General features: G+C 40.1%; 1 protein-coding gene across 7 annotated transcripts in view; it reads left to right on the plus strand.

Moving 5' to 3' along the window:
• The window catches only part of PKIB (cAMP-dependent protein kinase inhibitor beta), a 58,668-nt gene extending 41,718 nt beyond the window's left edge, over positions 1-16,950 (plus strand). For 6 of the 7 annotated variants that reach the window (XM_074862404.1, XM_074862407.1, XM_074862401.1 and 3 more), the window contains 2 exons: positions 10,858-11,032; positions 16,094-16,950. In XM_074862404.1, the coding sequence (XP_074718505.1) occupies positions 10,885-11,032; positions 16,094-16,179 (234 nt within the window). In that variant the 5' untranslated portion in view covers positions 10,858-10,884 and the 3' untranslated portion in view covers positions 16,180-16,950. Of the gene's footprint in view, positions 1-6,003; positions 6,192-10,857; positions 11,033-16,093 lie in introns of all 7 variants that reach the window. The other variant, XM_074862405.1, reaches the window with a different exon arrangement.
• The last annotated feature ends 285 nt before the right edge of the window (positions 16,951-17,235 follow it).

A 17,235-nucleotide genomic window follows, 5' to 3' on the forward strand; every position in this document is an offset into this window, starting at 1 on the left:
AGAAGCCTTGCAATTAGATAAAGTTAAGTGCATGCATAACTGCAGGATCAAACTGTAAAGCCTATACTATCTGAATAAGTTTCAGTGAATTGTAATTGATTTAGTTTTTTTTTTTTTTATTTGTAAGTTAAAAGTCTGTTGTAAATATAATTGGGAAGTCTTGTGAGTCAAGGTCATTATTTAACTGAAATTATAAGCCTAAAGGAAGACACATTTCTTGAATCTCAGTCTGCTTTCTTGGTGAGTCACCATGAGATGGGGCAGATTTTTCTACCTGTAATTTCATTAAAATCAGTAAACAGGACTGCTACCAAGATTGAACAGGTGTGCTCTAGAGGATATGACCTGAGTGGAATTGTATTAGAGTAAGCATGATGTATGTCAGAGAATGAAATTAAAATGAAAAATTATTCATTTAATATTGAAGAAATATTGTAACTGAAGTAAAAATATATGCTAAAGCATAAATAAAATACAAATGGAACATACAGAGCAGGGAACTGAGGGTCCAGATTTAAAATGCAATTTTAGAAGACAGTGCAGAAAAGTTATATAACTTCTCAAAATGTAACCGTATGTCCTATTGATTTTTCATCTTTGTGAATGTTAAAGTCACTGACATGTCGAGCACGGCAGTAGGAAGCTTCAGTAACTCATTAAAGGGTGACTTGCAGTTGGGAGTTAGTTCCATTTTGTTTGTATTAGACTTCACATGCCAAATGGCTGTTTTCTGCCCAGGCTCAGGCCAAACTGAACCAAAATGATTTTGTATAATTTTCCAGCACCTGTGGTGGCCTAAGGACATGGTCAAGACAAAGTTTTTAAGGAGAGAAAATATCTTTTATTAGTTATAAAAATGTCATTGGAAAAACTTACAGGTAGACCAGCTCTCCTTTAAGCTGAGATGGCTTTATAGAATTACTGTGCAGCAGTTCACTTATATTTGCAAAAACAAAGACCTTTTGCTACACTTGAACCAAATTAATAAAATAATATTTTATTAACTAACTAAATATTTTTGAGTTGAGCAAACACAATTTTCTTTCCAACATCCTATCCAGTGAAGAATGCCAAATGAAGTAGTTTGGATTGGATTTCCAGAAGCATTCATGGATGAGACGGAAGAATAGTTCAGGAAACCCAGATCATGTGTGGAGTAGAAGAAGCAACTGAAGCAAGAGACAGAATAAATAATAATGGAGGGAGATAGTTATGCAGAGCTTCATGATGAACGCTGAGACCCCGAGAATCATGTTTGAGTGAAGTGTTGGGGCGATGTCTACAACATATCTTTGTGGCTCTCAGACTGGTGTTTGCTTTTTGTGAATAGAGTGGAAGAGATTCTCTCATCAACAATAAACGCTAGTGAAATAGTTGAAGTTGTCAATTGCTTTACCTTTCAGGCTGGTGCATAAGAAAGCGTAGAATAATAGAAAGTTGGAGTGTTAGATTTACACTCACTCATGACAAAGACAAGCTTTGTTGCAGCTTGCCATCCTAAAGAAAATAAAATTAGCTTGTAGTAGTACGTTAGTACTTTGCTCAATAAAGAGTTGAGGGTTAAGCTGACTTTGCTTTAAATGCTATATCCAGACTTCTGTGAGTAAGTAGTAATTAATTGCTAAGTTTCACTTGAATTTTTGGTGATTTGGTTTGGGTTGTGTTGTTTTTTGTTGTTTTGTTGTGTTTTTTTTTTTTTTTAAATTGAAACAGACTGCTATGAGTAATTCTTCATCTGTAAATAGTGACTTCTCCTTGTGTGTGTTTGGCACTATGAAACCAGAATGCAGAAATGAAAAAATTAAAAGAGGAAGGTTTTACTCTGACTTAAGGAGAAAAATGGTGCTTGGATTTGATCAGACATGAACTACATCATTACAAGACAGAGACTATCCTCTCCTATCTTCAGGCAAAGAAGCACTAAGGGGAGAGACTGCAAAACTGGCTAAACACAAGTATTTCCACATCAGTGAGGTGCGACTGAAGCTAATGAGGGAAGAAGTCCATGGATAGGGTAGGATGCTCTCCAGGTCTGATCCAGGCCATGTAAAATATAGCTCATAGGTTTGAAGGAGGAAGAATCATAGAAATAAGACATGATTGATCTGGTTTTATATATAATTACGGAGTGTTATCTGGTCATGACAAAGATAATAAAATCAAAAGTCAGCTTTCATTTGCATAACTGAAACAATAAAGTGCTTCAGAGAGCTTGTCCTTGCTTTTTAATGGAAATAATCCCATGCTTTGAAGGTTTAGGGATTTAGCAAGGTGCCTGCTGCTGTTCACATGGAATTCCTACTCACCGCCAGACTGTTGCCACGATCAGCTAGATGGAGAGAAGCACTGGCTTGCATCCTTTCTGAGTTTGATAATGGCAAGCCCAAACCCACTTCTGCCTTCAGGGGACCCTCTAGAAGTTTGAATATGAAATAAACAGGGACTTTTCTTCCTGGAAGGGAGCTGCTGGCAGGGCAAAAGAGAGACCTGTCTGTGTAGAAGCTCATGTTGCAGCTGCTTGTTCTTTTGAGGACTCCAAACAACATCAGTCTGTAAGGGTCCTCACAAGTACTACATATTCAGTTAACAAGACGTTGTGGCACATGTCTTGTTAACAAAATAGTTTATTCCCCTAAAAAAAAAGGAAGAAATTCCTTAGTGTAGTAAACTGTCCTTGTATTTCTTGTGCGGACTCTTCAGGTTTCTTCCATGTGGGCATATTGGGATAATTACATACAAATTCTTTTAAGCAAAAAAAAAGCACCTGTTTTACTTCTACCTAGCTAGTTTGCTGCTTGTCCATAGGTTCTTTGCTGTGCTCGTCTGTCTCTGCACATCCTCCAGCACAGCTGGTATCCTGAAATGCTCCCCAGACTTTACTTAAGCCTCTCTTCCTTCCTGCCTCCAACCTGCTTGCCCTCCAAACAAGCTCCTCATTACTGATTTCATTCCTCTTCCTCAGTAAGGCTCCAGAGCTCTTCTTTCTTCCTGTGTCCCTTTAGCTTGCCATGTCATTTCTTTATCTCACATAGACCCTCAATTAATCTCTCCTATGTACAAGCACAGTTACAGGCTCCCCATGCCTCTTCTCTGTCATCCTTGTGCTCCTGATTTTCAGCCCTTTGTGCGCACATGTTGCTACCAGCCAACTCGTCCTCTTTCTCTGTAACTCCTTCTCTTCTGTAAGCACTTCCACAAGGATCTCCATTCGTGGGAGCCTCTTGTACATACCGGTACACCCTGATGCACTCTGAGCTGGATGGAAACATTCCTCATTCATGTCAGATCTCAAGAAGACTTGAGCCTTCTCCAGTAAGAGAATTTGGGTACACACGTGTATTAGTTATGTGCATAGGATTATCCGATTCTCATATATCTGCCAAATTGTAAACTAATCTTTTTCTCAATTGCATTTTATATTGCTAATCTATTGCTAATTGCTTTACTAGAATGCATTGTGTAAGTGGACTCCAGTATGCCACAAGCTGTTTGCTGCCTTAGCCTTTCCCAGTGGTTTTTGTCAGAATAGTTTTCTTCCACAGAGCTGGCAAGCAGAAAACCAAATCCCTCACTGCTTCTAATAAAGAATACAGTTCTGACATACATGTATGCTGTCTAACATAGCTGTTGACTTGTCTGTGTTGCAGGAAGCGTTTGTGGGATGCTGGGGTAGCAGGTATCAAAGTAGAGGGAAAAAGTCCTTTGATTCTTCCCTAAAGAATTCCCAGTTCAAACACTGAGGAACAAGTTGATTGGAGAGGTTGGAGGATACTCATTTCCTTGTGTGCCTTTGGCAATGCGAAAAATCATAAATACAAGTTAACTGCAATGTTGTAGTTGCAGGGCCTCTGCAAAATCAGCCTTAAAAATGACTTCTAAATAATTCCTAAATCACTCTTCAGGTATGTTCCTGTGGGTGGGCAAACTTCTCTTGGATTTCAGGCCAGATGCAAATCTTAAGGAAGGATTTGGAATGTTGAGCTCTGTGGCTGAACTCAGAAAGTGAGCGTGGGACAGGGGATATTTATACATTTTGCAATAGGAAATGAAAACTCTGTGAGGATGAATGGCCAAAATATAAGAGGAAGAATTAGTCTGGTTGGTTTGTTTCCATGGAGCTTCATTTCTTATTCCATAGTAGGGGATGCCTTTCATTTCTTTCCAGCATAGCTGGTGCATTAAAGTTTCTTCCCTGTTGAATTGTGTTTCCCATGAAGTCGACTGAAGCTTATGTCTGTCATTGCTTTTGGTCACTCAGAGACATTTGGAAAGTGACTTGCTCGCTTGCCTGGTATTGACTGCCTTCAGCTAATGTCACTTCATTTATTACTTGCTGCAGATAACTTCTGATTCAGTTGTCAGTATCATGACCCCTTCTCCTCTCTTCCTTATTTTCTTTCACAGCAGCAAAATTGTACCATTACTTAGAACTGCTATTAGTTTTGTAATGTGTTTTTCCGTGCATCAGAGCACTGTGTGTACTGAGGGTCAAACACAGCTCACAGTAAAGCTGTTCTACTCTGTACGGGGTTGTAGAGGGTGAACCACACCATGGTATCTGTGTGTTCTCCAGAAACATAAAAGCAGGATGACTAATAAGTTACATGGCTTTTTTTCCTCTTGTCTTTTCCATGAGTATAATACTGGCTTTATGGAAGTGCTAAGAAAATTCAACTGAAAGTTTTGAAGTACCCGTCTGAGGAAGAAAAAAGTCCATCCCATTTCATTTGTATAGAAGGTGGTTTCATGCCATAGCTACCTTGTAACGCTGTGATGGCATACTGGTTTATACCAGTCCTTTCAGCTGGAGTGTCTATACAAGTGCACATAATATGCTTTTTAGGTACTATACAGGAGGCAGCAAATGTTAAGATATATGTTACATTTCGAGCTGAAGATTGGTGAGGTTTGTGATGGTCCTTAATAAAATTAATTCCCCATCTTCAGCCATTCCTCATGAAAGCATAAACAAGATTTATCTAGAAATTCGACTTACCAAGGGGCAAAATTTGTAAGCTCCTGTCTTTATCCTACAGCTTTGGCCCAGGTTTTCAGGTTCTGTGCCCCAAACTGATGAGCATCAGAACAACATGATCAAGATCTTGGACCTTCATTCAGTGCTTCTGAGAGCATGAGGCAGGAAATGAAGGAATGGTGTAATCTTGGTATCCCAGACTGACCAGTTTGGGACTAGGAAAATCATGTCTGGAAGCCATTTTTGCACATTATCGGTAAGGACGTTCCCCCAGGTACAAGAGTAAGTCATGTATCCAGAGCAGAACACACGACATTTGTGTCAAATGTCTGTCCGACTCTGTATGCTGAAAAGAACCAAAAGTGACTATCTGATATACAATATACCAAACTTTCAAATATCATACCAAAAATAGCATGTTATATGGGCTGTAACATCCAGACCGAGAAAGAATATGTAGAAGGACTCAGACATGCATCTGCACTGTAGATTTACTGAGATGGGATATAATTTAGTTTCCCTATATGGGAAAACAACTTATGAATTTTTCAGAGAACATGCACTAGAGACGCCATCTCCACTGGTACAGGAAACCTAAATCATCTTTCTAACATGAAATAATAATAGGAACTCTTGTTTCAACTTTAGTGATGTATTAAAAAACTGGAAAGCTAACAAATTTACTTTTTTTCCTGAGTGATTCACTTCTGACTTTTGTATAGTTAGCTATATTGCTTCTGTGTATTAAGAAATGTGTGGTCTCTTGTCTGAAGCCCCAAACAGAATCGAGACTCCTGTGTTTGATATAGATATTGTAAAGACCGCTTGCTTAATTTTTCTGTGTGCTTCCCAGGACTAGGCTTACAAGTGTGTTACAAATGTTATTGATGTGAAAAAACACACAGAAATTTTTTTCACAAAAATTGTTACACAAGTGCCCAGGTTACTGTTAGTTACCATCATAATCTCTGGACTGTCTTCTTTAAAAGCATGAATGTTCCTGGCTTTTTTCCTTTTCTGTGGTCCAGTAATGCTTCAGGATAAAGCATAAGGATTACATGAGCACGTATAATGAGACTGTTCTGAGATCTTTGGGAAGAGGAGGCAAAGCCATCAGGATGCAGCTGCTGCAGAAGAGGATGTGAAAGCGGTGGCAACTGCGTAGCAAGGAGATGTAGTTTTCATCTCAGTTGCAGAGTGGGAAGCACTTAATTCAGTAAGTTTTCTGTTGTCCTTACTTAGAAACTTCTGTACCTACAGGCTTTTGGGGTGAAGGTGCTTGGAGAACACTCATTGCTTACAAGTAAATAAAAATCAACTAAACACAACTAAAAGGTCTGAAGTTCTTTCTGAACAAAGTAAGATGCTGAAATGCATCTTACAGTAAGAGACCATCAAGACACAAAATCAGTCAATCTGGCTCTAGAAGTCCTACTTGGCTATTGTACTTTTCAGGTGTTTGTGAGACGATTTCATGCTTTCCAGTTTGTTCCTGCTAAGGGGCATTCAGAAGGAACAGTGGAAAGTGTAGCCTTCTCTTGATAGTGCAGACAGAGACTATTTGTAAGACCTAAAGAAAAGTTTTTGAGAGGAGTGCCTGAGTGGCAAGGAGTGATGTGTTTGGTCTTTCAGTCTCCTGCGTGGAGTTGCAACAATATCAATGTCAGGAATCTTTTGACATTTCCTGAGGAATAGTTTGTCCTTACAAACAGAACAAAATCAGTATTTTGTCTCTGTATAAGACAGTAAAAAGATCAGAAGAAAAAAGAGCTTTCACAAATACATAAGGTGGTGATTTATCTACTTCCTAACAGATAGGGTGAGGAAGAGACAGCACTGACATTTAATGTGGACAATGGCACCTGCTACAACTGAGCACCGTAAAGCATTTTTTCCCTTGATCCTCAACACAAGTTGTTTCAGGAGACTTACTTGTTCTTTCCTTTGTCATTTATTTAAATCTCACCAGCTTCTGTGACTCATTTCCCCCCAGGGGTCTGGCTCTGCTGTCAACAAAAAAAGATTTATAGGTTAACAAACTAGCTGTCTCACTTGGAGAAAATCTCGCTGGTAGTTTACCTGCCGTTGCTTTGTCTGAGGACACTTGAATGTCCGATAGATCCACTAATTGACTTTTACTTTTGGTTGTAGTCAGTTTTCACAAGCAGAGCATTTCCTTCCCTGTTGCATACCTGAGTGGTGTGTTGTGCATTCTGGGTGGTCCTGCAGGGATTTCAGAGGCGTATATGAGAATATTAACCTAGTATTCCCCAAAACTCCTTAGTGTTATGTCATAGCCCAGTAATGGGCCGCAAGGTTAGTCTGGTGCCATGGAGTACTGATGGAGTACTACTTGGGATGACAGTCAAAGCCTTTGGTCTCTAATTTTAGTAGGTGAGCTTTTCTGGGAGGTCCACCTGCCTTCCTGCTGTTGACCCTCTGCAGACAGCCTGCATCCCTGCTCAAATCTGTTTTCCACCAGTCCCCTTCTGCTTTTGGGTGGCCTTGTTTTTGCTATGGAAAAAAGGGAGCTGGGGAAGTACAGAACCTTCTGCTCTGGAAATCTGTCACTGTTCTTTTAGAGATGCGCACCATTAGTCTGGTGAGCAGTGACATGGGAGAAAAATGACAACAGTAATTTGGAAGCCGAGAGAAGCAACTGCATGCCGGCACTGGCAAGATGTAAGTATCTTTTAACTTGGATAAGGCTACAGCAAAATGAGTTCAGTGAAGCTGAAGGAGATGTTGCCAGTGGGAGGAGGAGTGGAATTGAGAAAATAGGTGCTGTGCACACTGTGGTTAGTATTTACTCTCTGAGGAACCATGAAAAATACTACACATAACAGATGCAAGAGGATGCCAAGATAGTTATTTCCTGATGGTTATGTTAAAAAAATTAAAGGTAGAAACAGATGAAGAGTGGAGAAACTCCACATCCTTACTTGGATATAGGCCTCAGAAAATACTATTATAAGAGAGCATGAGAATGAAATTGAAGAGTTCCTTAGAACATTAAAGAATGAAATGCCATTTATCTAAAGTACAGCAGCAAGCTATTTTGAGTATGGTCTGTCATATATTTGGAGGTAGACTTAAGTTTCGATTTATATGGACCTAAATGAACTTAAGTTTTGATTTTTAATGTCAGTTCTAAGCCTGCTGGGGTAGTCCCTCATCTTTCAAATATACTTAGAGAATATCCTGTGCTAGCACAGTAGGTAGCCCTGAACTTCTGAACTCAGTCTTCTCCTCAGCCTCTAATATGTTAAGTGCAGTATAGAAAAACCAAAGGTGAAAACGTAATGGTAACTGCTACATATATAAGGGATGGTGTACTTTTATTATTTTTAGATAGCTACATTTGAGTTATGGCCACCGGACTGATGGATAATGATCAGCACATTTTCTGTCTGACAGATGTTCTAGATTTGTCTCTGCATACTTTTTTAATGAAGTGCATAAATCAAAATTCACGTACGTGAAAGTGTGTGGGACTGTGTCCTCCATCATCTTCCTGAGTTGTCTAGTATAATGCAATGAAGGGAGATTACATCAGAGGAGGAGATGGGCTGGAGAGGAAAGGGAGGGATTTGAAACAAGTGCACACGGTAGGTAAAATGAAACTGTACTGCAGAAGAGAGTAGTTTCATATAGCATGAGTTATAGAGCAGATTTTCTCCATGTAAAAAGTAACCATTTAGGAGAGAAAAGAGAAAAAAAACAAGTCGACATGGCAGGTTTGAGGAATTTTTTGGGTGTTTTGATGTTAATGTCTTTCTGTAGATCTTTATGTGAACAGCAGTCAGCTCACAACAGTATTATTGTCTCACCAATTAAATGGCTGAAATGAAAGGGGCAGAAACACTGGTATTTTGTCATTGGGAACAAATTTTAACAGCTTTACCAAGCAAAAGGAGATCCTGAGTATTTTCTGTTCTGAAGTGTAATTTACAGTCTCTACTTGCTCTGGTGAGCATGTGGAGAAATATATTTAGGACACCTACAGTTAAGAAAATGTGAACACCCACAGAAACCCATGAGACTGTGTGTGTAAATATGGATTCATTCTTGTTATTTTGATATTTCTTGTCAAGTGCAGCCCTCACCTGTTTTCATGAATACATAGTATAATGCTAACCGAGAATGTTGATACACATAATTTGTATATTTTCTTGAAGTTGCATTCTTGAATGTCCATGTATAGTTTTTTTAATTTTTGCTACTTATGGAAAAGATTTATTTGGACTTGACCTGACTTTTCATGCAAGATGGGAACTTTCTGCTAAATCTCCAGGTCAGAATGTTCAGTTACTGACTCTGGTTAAAGAAAGTGGTTTATTTGCATGCAAGTCGTCTTTCAGACTTGCATATTTTACTCATGCCTTTGTTTCTTGCCACGAAGGATTCATGTCTTTTATTACAAAGTATTTAGAGATATAAAGACGATTAAGAATATTTATTCTTGTTGTTGAAGTGACACAGCTGAAGGGCACTTTGAGGGAGAAAAGGAAAATGATCTTTGTGGTGGAAACACCAGGTCAGCATCAGTAATCAAATTTCTGCCCCTCCCTTCGTGCACATCAGCAAATCATGTTTGATCTCTATTTGCCTCGGTTTTTCTATCCTTGAAATGCGAGTACTGGTATTTCCCAACCTTAGCAGAATTTTAGAAATGGGACTATGGTGCTTTGCTTCCTATATGAACAACGCTAGAATGATTGAGACTTTCCTTATCCAATTCTTATTCTAAATACAGCCAGTTGTCAACCGAAAGCTTACAGCCTCCCACCAGGTTAGTCCCCAGCCCCATCTGTATCCCTTCCCACACAAAGCACTGACCATCTTTACACAAAGAGACAATATTCCTGTTCCCACATTGCACACAGAACTGCATTCATATAAGGCAAGCAAATATTATTTTTAATTGAACCATTTATGCCTAACTATTAGAAATTACTCAGTTACTTATCAGAAATTATTGTGTACAATGCTGGTATAATAGTCTTTTGTGATTCTTAATAATATAGTTGCTAATAGCAGTTTTCACGGACTATCTGTGTGTGCCACTTGCAGCAAAATACCACCTCCTCCTGCTTCCAGGTGTTCTCACTTAAGCTGGTGCCCCTGGCTGTGGTCCTGCAAACCCCTCTGTGCCTGATCCAAAGCCCATTTTGGTCAGCAGGAGTTTTCCCATGCAATTCAATGGGCTTTGAGACAGGGATCGAGGGAGCAGAGCGCTGTTAGTTCTATTGTTTCCAGGATTCAGTTATTTATTAGATAAAAATCACATGCACAAGCTGAGGTTAAACCATGCTAACAAGGAACAGAGGAAAACAAATGGTTTGATATCTGCAGGGTAAAGAAATTTTATGAAGAGTTTTAGTTTGGTTTTTGAGAGGTATTTTTTGTATAATATGCTTCTCTGTGAAAGGAGTTTGTTCTAACAAGATTCTGAATAAGAATCTAAACAAGATTCATAATAAACATGCTTTGCTTCATAGAGACAGTATGACAAAGTAGAGTTTCAGTTCCCTTCCGAGTAGTTGAATGACAAAACCACTTAAAAAGGCATCAGGTCATAAAAAACCATACAAGTGGCTGGCAGAAAGGGCTGTCGATGACCCCATCCAAAGGTTCCTTGTAGGTACAGAGCTCTTCACTGTGCTAGTCTGATGTGCAAATGGCAACGTAAGGAAATGCAGAGATTCTTTTTATCTTCTTCTGGGGCACAAATAAAGCTTAAGCACTCAGTATTGAAATATATAGCTTTTAGTAACAAAAGACCTGTTGGGCAAAGCCTGTTGCTGTTGTATTGTTGAGCAGGTGATTAACATCCATCCTGGGCTACAGCTGTTTTCTTCTTCTGTTTGTTTCATGTGCAGATGTTGCTATGAGGAAAGGAGTCAGCAATGACTGATGTGGAGCCTGTGGTCACAGATTTTGCAGCATCAGGACGGGCAGGCCGCCGGAACGCTTTACCAGATATTCTGGGCTCTCCTGCTGGCGCTGGGACTTCAGACCTGCCACACAAACTGGCTGAGCTCTCCGTTTCGGAAGGTAATGGCTGCACATTCAAGAAACGGACATATTTATGCAGTTGTCCTTTGCTTTCTCCTTAAGACTTCTGCCACCATGCAGTTTTGATGTCAATACTAATATTTCTTTCTTCATTTAGGATTAAATTCAACCTTCCAAAGCAGTTACCACTTCTACCGCCTGATGAGACAAGTTAATTTTAACCCAGACTAAGTCTGCCATATCCACCCACAGATTCAGTGTTCAGCAGCCTGGGGAAAGGTGCTGGGAACTGAACTTCAGTTCCCCTGAGGAAGAGCAAACACAGTTGCATTGCTGGGCAGCTTGGAAAACCATCACTCCAGCTATAAATTAGGGTCTACTTCTGCACTGAGATAATTTAGCACAAGACAGCAAGCTGCGCTCTTAATCCAATTACAGCTATCCTAATTTGGGCATATACATTAAGAGTAGGGTTTACAGTGATTTACTCCTGCTAGTAGGCTTTCAGCTTTGCTGAGACCAGTGTCCTATTTTGCCATGTCCTTTAATTTGATAAGGTGCTCTGTTGATTTAGTACAGGTCTAATCAACACCAGCTTTACATCAGAAATAGCGTGGCCAGCAGGGACAGGGAAGTGATCTTACCCCTGTACTCGGCACTGGTGAGGCCACACCTCAATTACTGTGTTTGGTTTTGGGCCCCCCACTACAAAAAGGATATTGAATTACTCGAGCGTGTCCAAAGAAGGGCAACGAAGCTGGTGAAGGGTCTGGAGCACAGGTCTTATGAGGAGCGGCTGAGGGAACTGGGGTTGTTTAGTCTGGAGAAGAGGAGGCTGAGGGGAGACCTCATCGCCCTCTACAACTACCTGAAAGGAGGTTGCAGAGAGCTGGGGATGAGTCTCTTTAACCAAGTAACAAGCGATAGGACAAGAAGTAATGGCCTCAAGTTGCACCAGGGAATGTTTAGACTGGATATTAGGAAACATTTCTTTACAGAACGGGTTGTTAGGCATTGGAATGGGCTGCCCAGGGAGGTGGTGGAGTCCCCATCCCTGGAGGTGTTTAAGAGGCAGGTTGACATAGCGCTGAGGGATATGGTGTCGTTGGGAACTGTCAGTGCTAGTTTAACAGTTGGACTAGATGATCTTCAAGGTCCTTTCCAACCTAGATGATTCTGTGATTCTGTGATTTGAGTTCTTTTTACTTTCAGGGGGATTTCAGGGGGATTTTCAGATTCAGGAAAATCAGGTTTCTAGTGCCTATGAAGTGAAAATTATAGGTTGGTCTTGAGCATGGGTTGCCCCTACTTTTTTAGGTTCCCATTTGGAAGTAACTTTTTCTTCTCATGCCCATCACTGTTGGTGCTGTGACAAATGCCACCCCAGCTGCTGGCCCCCCATCCAGGAGCAGCGATGGTGTGGGTGCAGCACAGTGGGAGGCAGGCCTGTGCTGAGGAGTGGAGGGTCCATGAATCCCACCTGAAGTAGATTATAGGAGGGATTCCCAGGCTCTGGGGAATAATGTTCTGCTTGTACGTTGCCTGAAGCAATTGCAGGATGTTGAGTTTACAGCCTCCTAAAGCACCATGAAGGTTTGGGGGGGGGGGGCGGTTCTGTTGATTACAAGTTGTTGTTGCTTTGGTGATATAATTTATTCATTTGGGGTTCCATAATCTAAACCCAGAGTGGGCCCGTGGAAGGACTGCTGGGCAGGTAGAAAGAAGATTTTCAGGAGGAGTGAGAAGGGACCAAATGACCACATCATGGCTTGAACCTGGGGAAGAGAGGGAAATAAGAATCTGAATGGGTGCTGGAAGGAGGCATTACTTTTGCAAAAGGAAAGCACAAAGTTATGAAGGAGAGAGGGTGGACATGAAAAAAAGGGAAAGTCAACAAGGTCAGATAGCCTCAGGCTGCAGGGCAGTAGTGGGGGGAATGGGGAGATTCTGGAAGAGCAGGTGGGAAGGACAGTGGGCACTGTGTCAAAGTACATTCAAAGTAAAGCTGGGAGCCCCGTGAGTCCAGTTAAAACTCATTTGTTTCAAGGAGAGATTTTTCCCTAGGAATATGAAAAGTATGTCCCTACAGGTTTTATCCTTCTGGTGTGTGTGACTGAAGCACTGGAAATCCATTCCAAAGTGCAGTCACTTAACATTTAATGCTTTGGTTTTCAAATACTATGGGTTTTTTTTACTCCAAATAGCATTTTGTCTGGCACGGTCAGGCTGCAGCAGGAGAGAACTGTTTCCCTTATCAAAAGGGAGGCAGATGGGAATTATATTGTTATTAGCGCCAGGAGCTGTAAAAGTGAAGTGACCGGTCCAACCCACTGAAATATTCATTGCTACATTATGTGTAACTAACCTTCATATTGTTTAGAGCAGTGACCCTTGAGGGAGATGCACCATGTTAACCATGTTTAACAAAGCACAAAAGAATACAACAGCTGTACATAAGTTCCTCATCTTTGTTTCCTTTTGGCCTCTGGAAAGTTTAGTAGTTAGAAAGAACATACTTTTTAAAGCATGCAAAATTTTCTCTTCGATCTTTTTTTTTCCCTCTGGATAAAAATAAACATGAAAGAGTGAAAGTCTTGTTAAAAGAAATGTTACAGCACAGCATAAAATAAGTACTTAGCCCTCCAGACAGAATAATCTTCTCCTGGTGCCCATCCAATGCATTAAGAAGAAGAAATGAAACACAGCTACAGTAGTTTTAGCAAAATGTACTGATGCTTACAAATACAAGGACCGGCACTGCCAGGATTTGAAGAACAATTAAGAGCATGGGATTATCCTTTGCTTTTGTCATTGACATGCAGCTGTGCCAGAGCGGGCCTGGAAGGAGCAGTTTCTGTTATCAGCAGTTTGCAGTAATGATAATAGGAAATGAATACAGGGTACAGTTAGGTCCATTCTGACTGCTTGGCTGCGTTTTGGGGTTGGGAATTCCACCAAGTATCAGATGTGAATTACAGCCTCATTGTGTTGTAAGTTAAACTTCTGATGAGACAGCAAGCAAATCGAGGTGAATTCATCAAAATGGAAAGAAAGTTTGGAAGTTCAAATGCTGTGACAGGGAAACAGTTTGTTAGTGAAATGTTTGGGGCTCTAACAGGCATTTCTTTTTGCCTGTTTCTGGCTTTAACAATAAATTGTTAAAAAAATGAAAGCCATTTCCAGCTCAGAACAAAGAAGCTGGATAAATGAGAAAAGTGGAGAAGACGGAACATGTGGCTATATAAAGTATGTCCTATTTTTTTTCTATTCTGAAAGATTCAGTGAAGATTATGGAAAATGGTGAGATAACTGTCTCCATCTTGCTTCAAATTTAGCTAATGCTCATTGGATCATACATTTCCTCTCTTTCTAAAATACTGTCAGCTGCTGTCATAGTGAAAGGTCAGGAACAGGATGTGCTAATACCTTTTGTCTGGCTTAGAAGAGAAAAAGAGACTTTGCTTTATTCTTTATGAATATACAAGGATCATAGCTGTGTGATACAAATTTCCATGTACTCTGCAAGCTGCACCAAATTAATATTCTCGTGAGATGGACAGGAGAGATTTTGGCACCAGCTGTTTATCTCAGAGCCTAACTCTGAAATAAAGACCATCTGTATCCTGTCTGATGGTGTGTAAGTTTTGGAGGGCTGAGACTTTCCACTGGTGGTCCAGTGGGAGGCCTTACTGGAACCATGTTAAACAGTTGGTTGGTGCCACTGGTGATCCAAAGGCTGAAGAGGAGTCTGCAAGAAGTTTGAGAGAAAAGAGGCTATACTGGTCTCCCACATTCACTAATCTGTGTTAGGGCACCATTCTGCCAATAACCTTTATCGTTCGCTAAATTTTTTCTAGGTGACTTTGTATAACTATCTTGATACACTCAGCAGCTTAGCACCTAAAGCACACCTAAGTGCTACCAACTAAGATTAGGTTTTTTCTAACAGTTTTCTTCTACCCTGTCTGCAAGACTCCACTAATATTAGACATCCAACCCCACACAGAAACAGCCAATAGAGGAGATTGCTGTCTCCCTTCCCTCAATGCTGCTGTGCTCCATGATGCTGAATGGTGTCAAATAACTCAGTTGTTAATTTACCACTATAAAACTCCAAAGCCTCCAAACCTCTGAGCAGACTTAGAACATCAAGCAATTTCTGCCAAGAGCTTTAGCTGATGAATTGTGTACAGTATTATATATTTGCTGTGATATGTAGAGACCAAGATATATAACTCTTTTGGCTGTTTGTGATATTTTATGGCAAGTCTCCAGGGCAAATAGGTGAAAATATACCCCTTAGATTACGACTATTACAGTGGAAGACAGTATAGCCACATATGCCGAGCAGACCTCTCCTTTCCCCCACAGACTATGGGCTGTGTTAGATTTGGGTATACAAACTGTTCTGTTAGCACTGGTAATGCCATGTGGGACTTGAAGGTAGTGTGAAAATGATTATGCTTTGCAAGGAAATCGAGGCAAGAGGAGTTCCAGTTTCTCTGTGAGAGAATTTGAGCATCAGAAGCGACAGCGTGGAACTCTTCATCTAATGACCCTGCACGCTGGGGAGCTTTTTATTAGTCATGTAAGCATTCGACTCTAACCTATGGAAGAGTGAACTTCCAAATCAGAGTAACAAAAAATCCCCTCATCTTGTGAAGACAGGGTGAATTCTCCTAGGTATTTCTTGGCAAAGAAGGTCAGACAGATAACTGGCATGTTCATAAACTGTAATGTTATCTACCCGAAACCACACGATGCTGAGAGGAATGCAATATTCTAACTTGGCTTTGGAAATTACTCAGGAAAAAGAATAACAATAATAAGTTATCTCCAATCTGTTTCTTACAACCAAATGCACATTGATCAGCATGTGCAAGGAGCAGGCAAATTGACACCAATAGGCAATTGCTTTTGGAAAATGCCTCTGCAAGTTCTTTATCTTTTAGAGTTAATCTCTCCTTCTAAAGCGCCCATGAGTGTGGTAATAAAAAGCCAATCTAAACAGAGAGGATCCGTGATCCCAAATATTTGGCTTCATTAAAAAAGCTGTGAAAATGTGTGTGGTATAAATGTTTAATTCTGTCTTTTTTTCAGATGAAGGAGCAGAGGGTGGAGAATTGCCATCATCCAAAGCCTTGCTGGAAGGTCAAGAGGCGGAAGGAAAAAGCAATGGTTCCTAACACCTAAGGACTGCTGGATTAATGAAACCCATCGACAGACTTTCCAGTTTCCCTGTGTCACCCTTTCTGAAGTGTGGTAGCAACTTTAGCAGCACAAACAAGATTTTGCAACACACTTGTACCTAGATGACATTAACGTGGAACTACTGTTTTTTCTACTGTCGTCATTCAAAACCAGTGTTCTACACATCCAAATGGGAAGAGAACTAAAGAATGTATCTCTTGGTTTGGGTTTTCTCATGCTTATGGTATTCATCCTAACTAATCTTCCTTGACAGTTTCAATTAATACACCTAGCAGATGTACCACCAACTAATGATTGCTTCAAAATAAAAATCCTGTTTCTTAATTTCCCAAAACAGCTTCTTTCTGACACAGAGGTGTATTCACTCTCCCCACCTTAAGATGATATTAAGTATACATTAGATTACAGACATCTGTAATTTATCTCATGAGACTTTTTTCTCATTAGGCATATGTAGATGAGTGTGAGAAATAAAAAAAGAAGCAATTTTTTCCTCTCCTCCTCCTGTCTCCAAAAGGTTTTGTAAACTACTTAAACACCAGTGTTTGTTTTCAAACTCTCTTTAAACTCTTGACTATGGCAGATCATCTCAGTTCTCACACTCTTAGCAGTCTTGCCACTTCTGTCATTTCTGTTTTCAGGCTGAGTATTGTAGCTGTTCATGTGTGTCTAAAATAAAGTAGCCATGTTTGTAAGTGATTAAATTTGTTTAATCTCACTGTGGAAATTAAATAGCTATCATCTTTTCTGGCTTCTGTTGATTTCTTGATGTTTCTCTTGTATGACAAGACTTAAAACCCCATAATACATATTTCTTTTATTTCATCTGGTGTTTGCTAACGATGAAGATGTTTCAGTCATTGTGATTTTTACAAAGATTTTTAAGCAAAGGTTTTTCTCTGCTGAAAGAAATAGTTTTGTTATGGAGGTCATGCTCCTGAAAATACTTAGCATTAATTCCCTTACCATAGGAGACCTTATTATAGGTACAGACATTCACCTTTACTGCAGCCTGGGGCAACAGACATTTA

The sequence above is a fragment of the Strix uralensis genome, chromosome 3, assembly GCF_047716275.1.
Source record: "Strix uralensis isolate ZFMK-TIS-50842 chromosome 3, bStrUra1, whole genome shotgun sequence".
Taxonomy (NCBI): Eukaryota; Metazoa; Chordata; class Aves; order Strigiformes; family Strigidae; genus Strix; species Strix uralensis.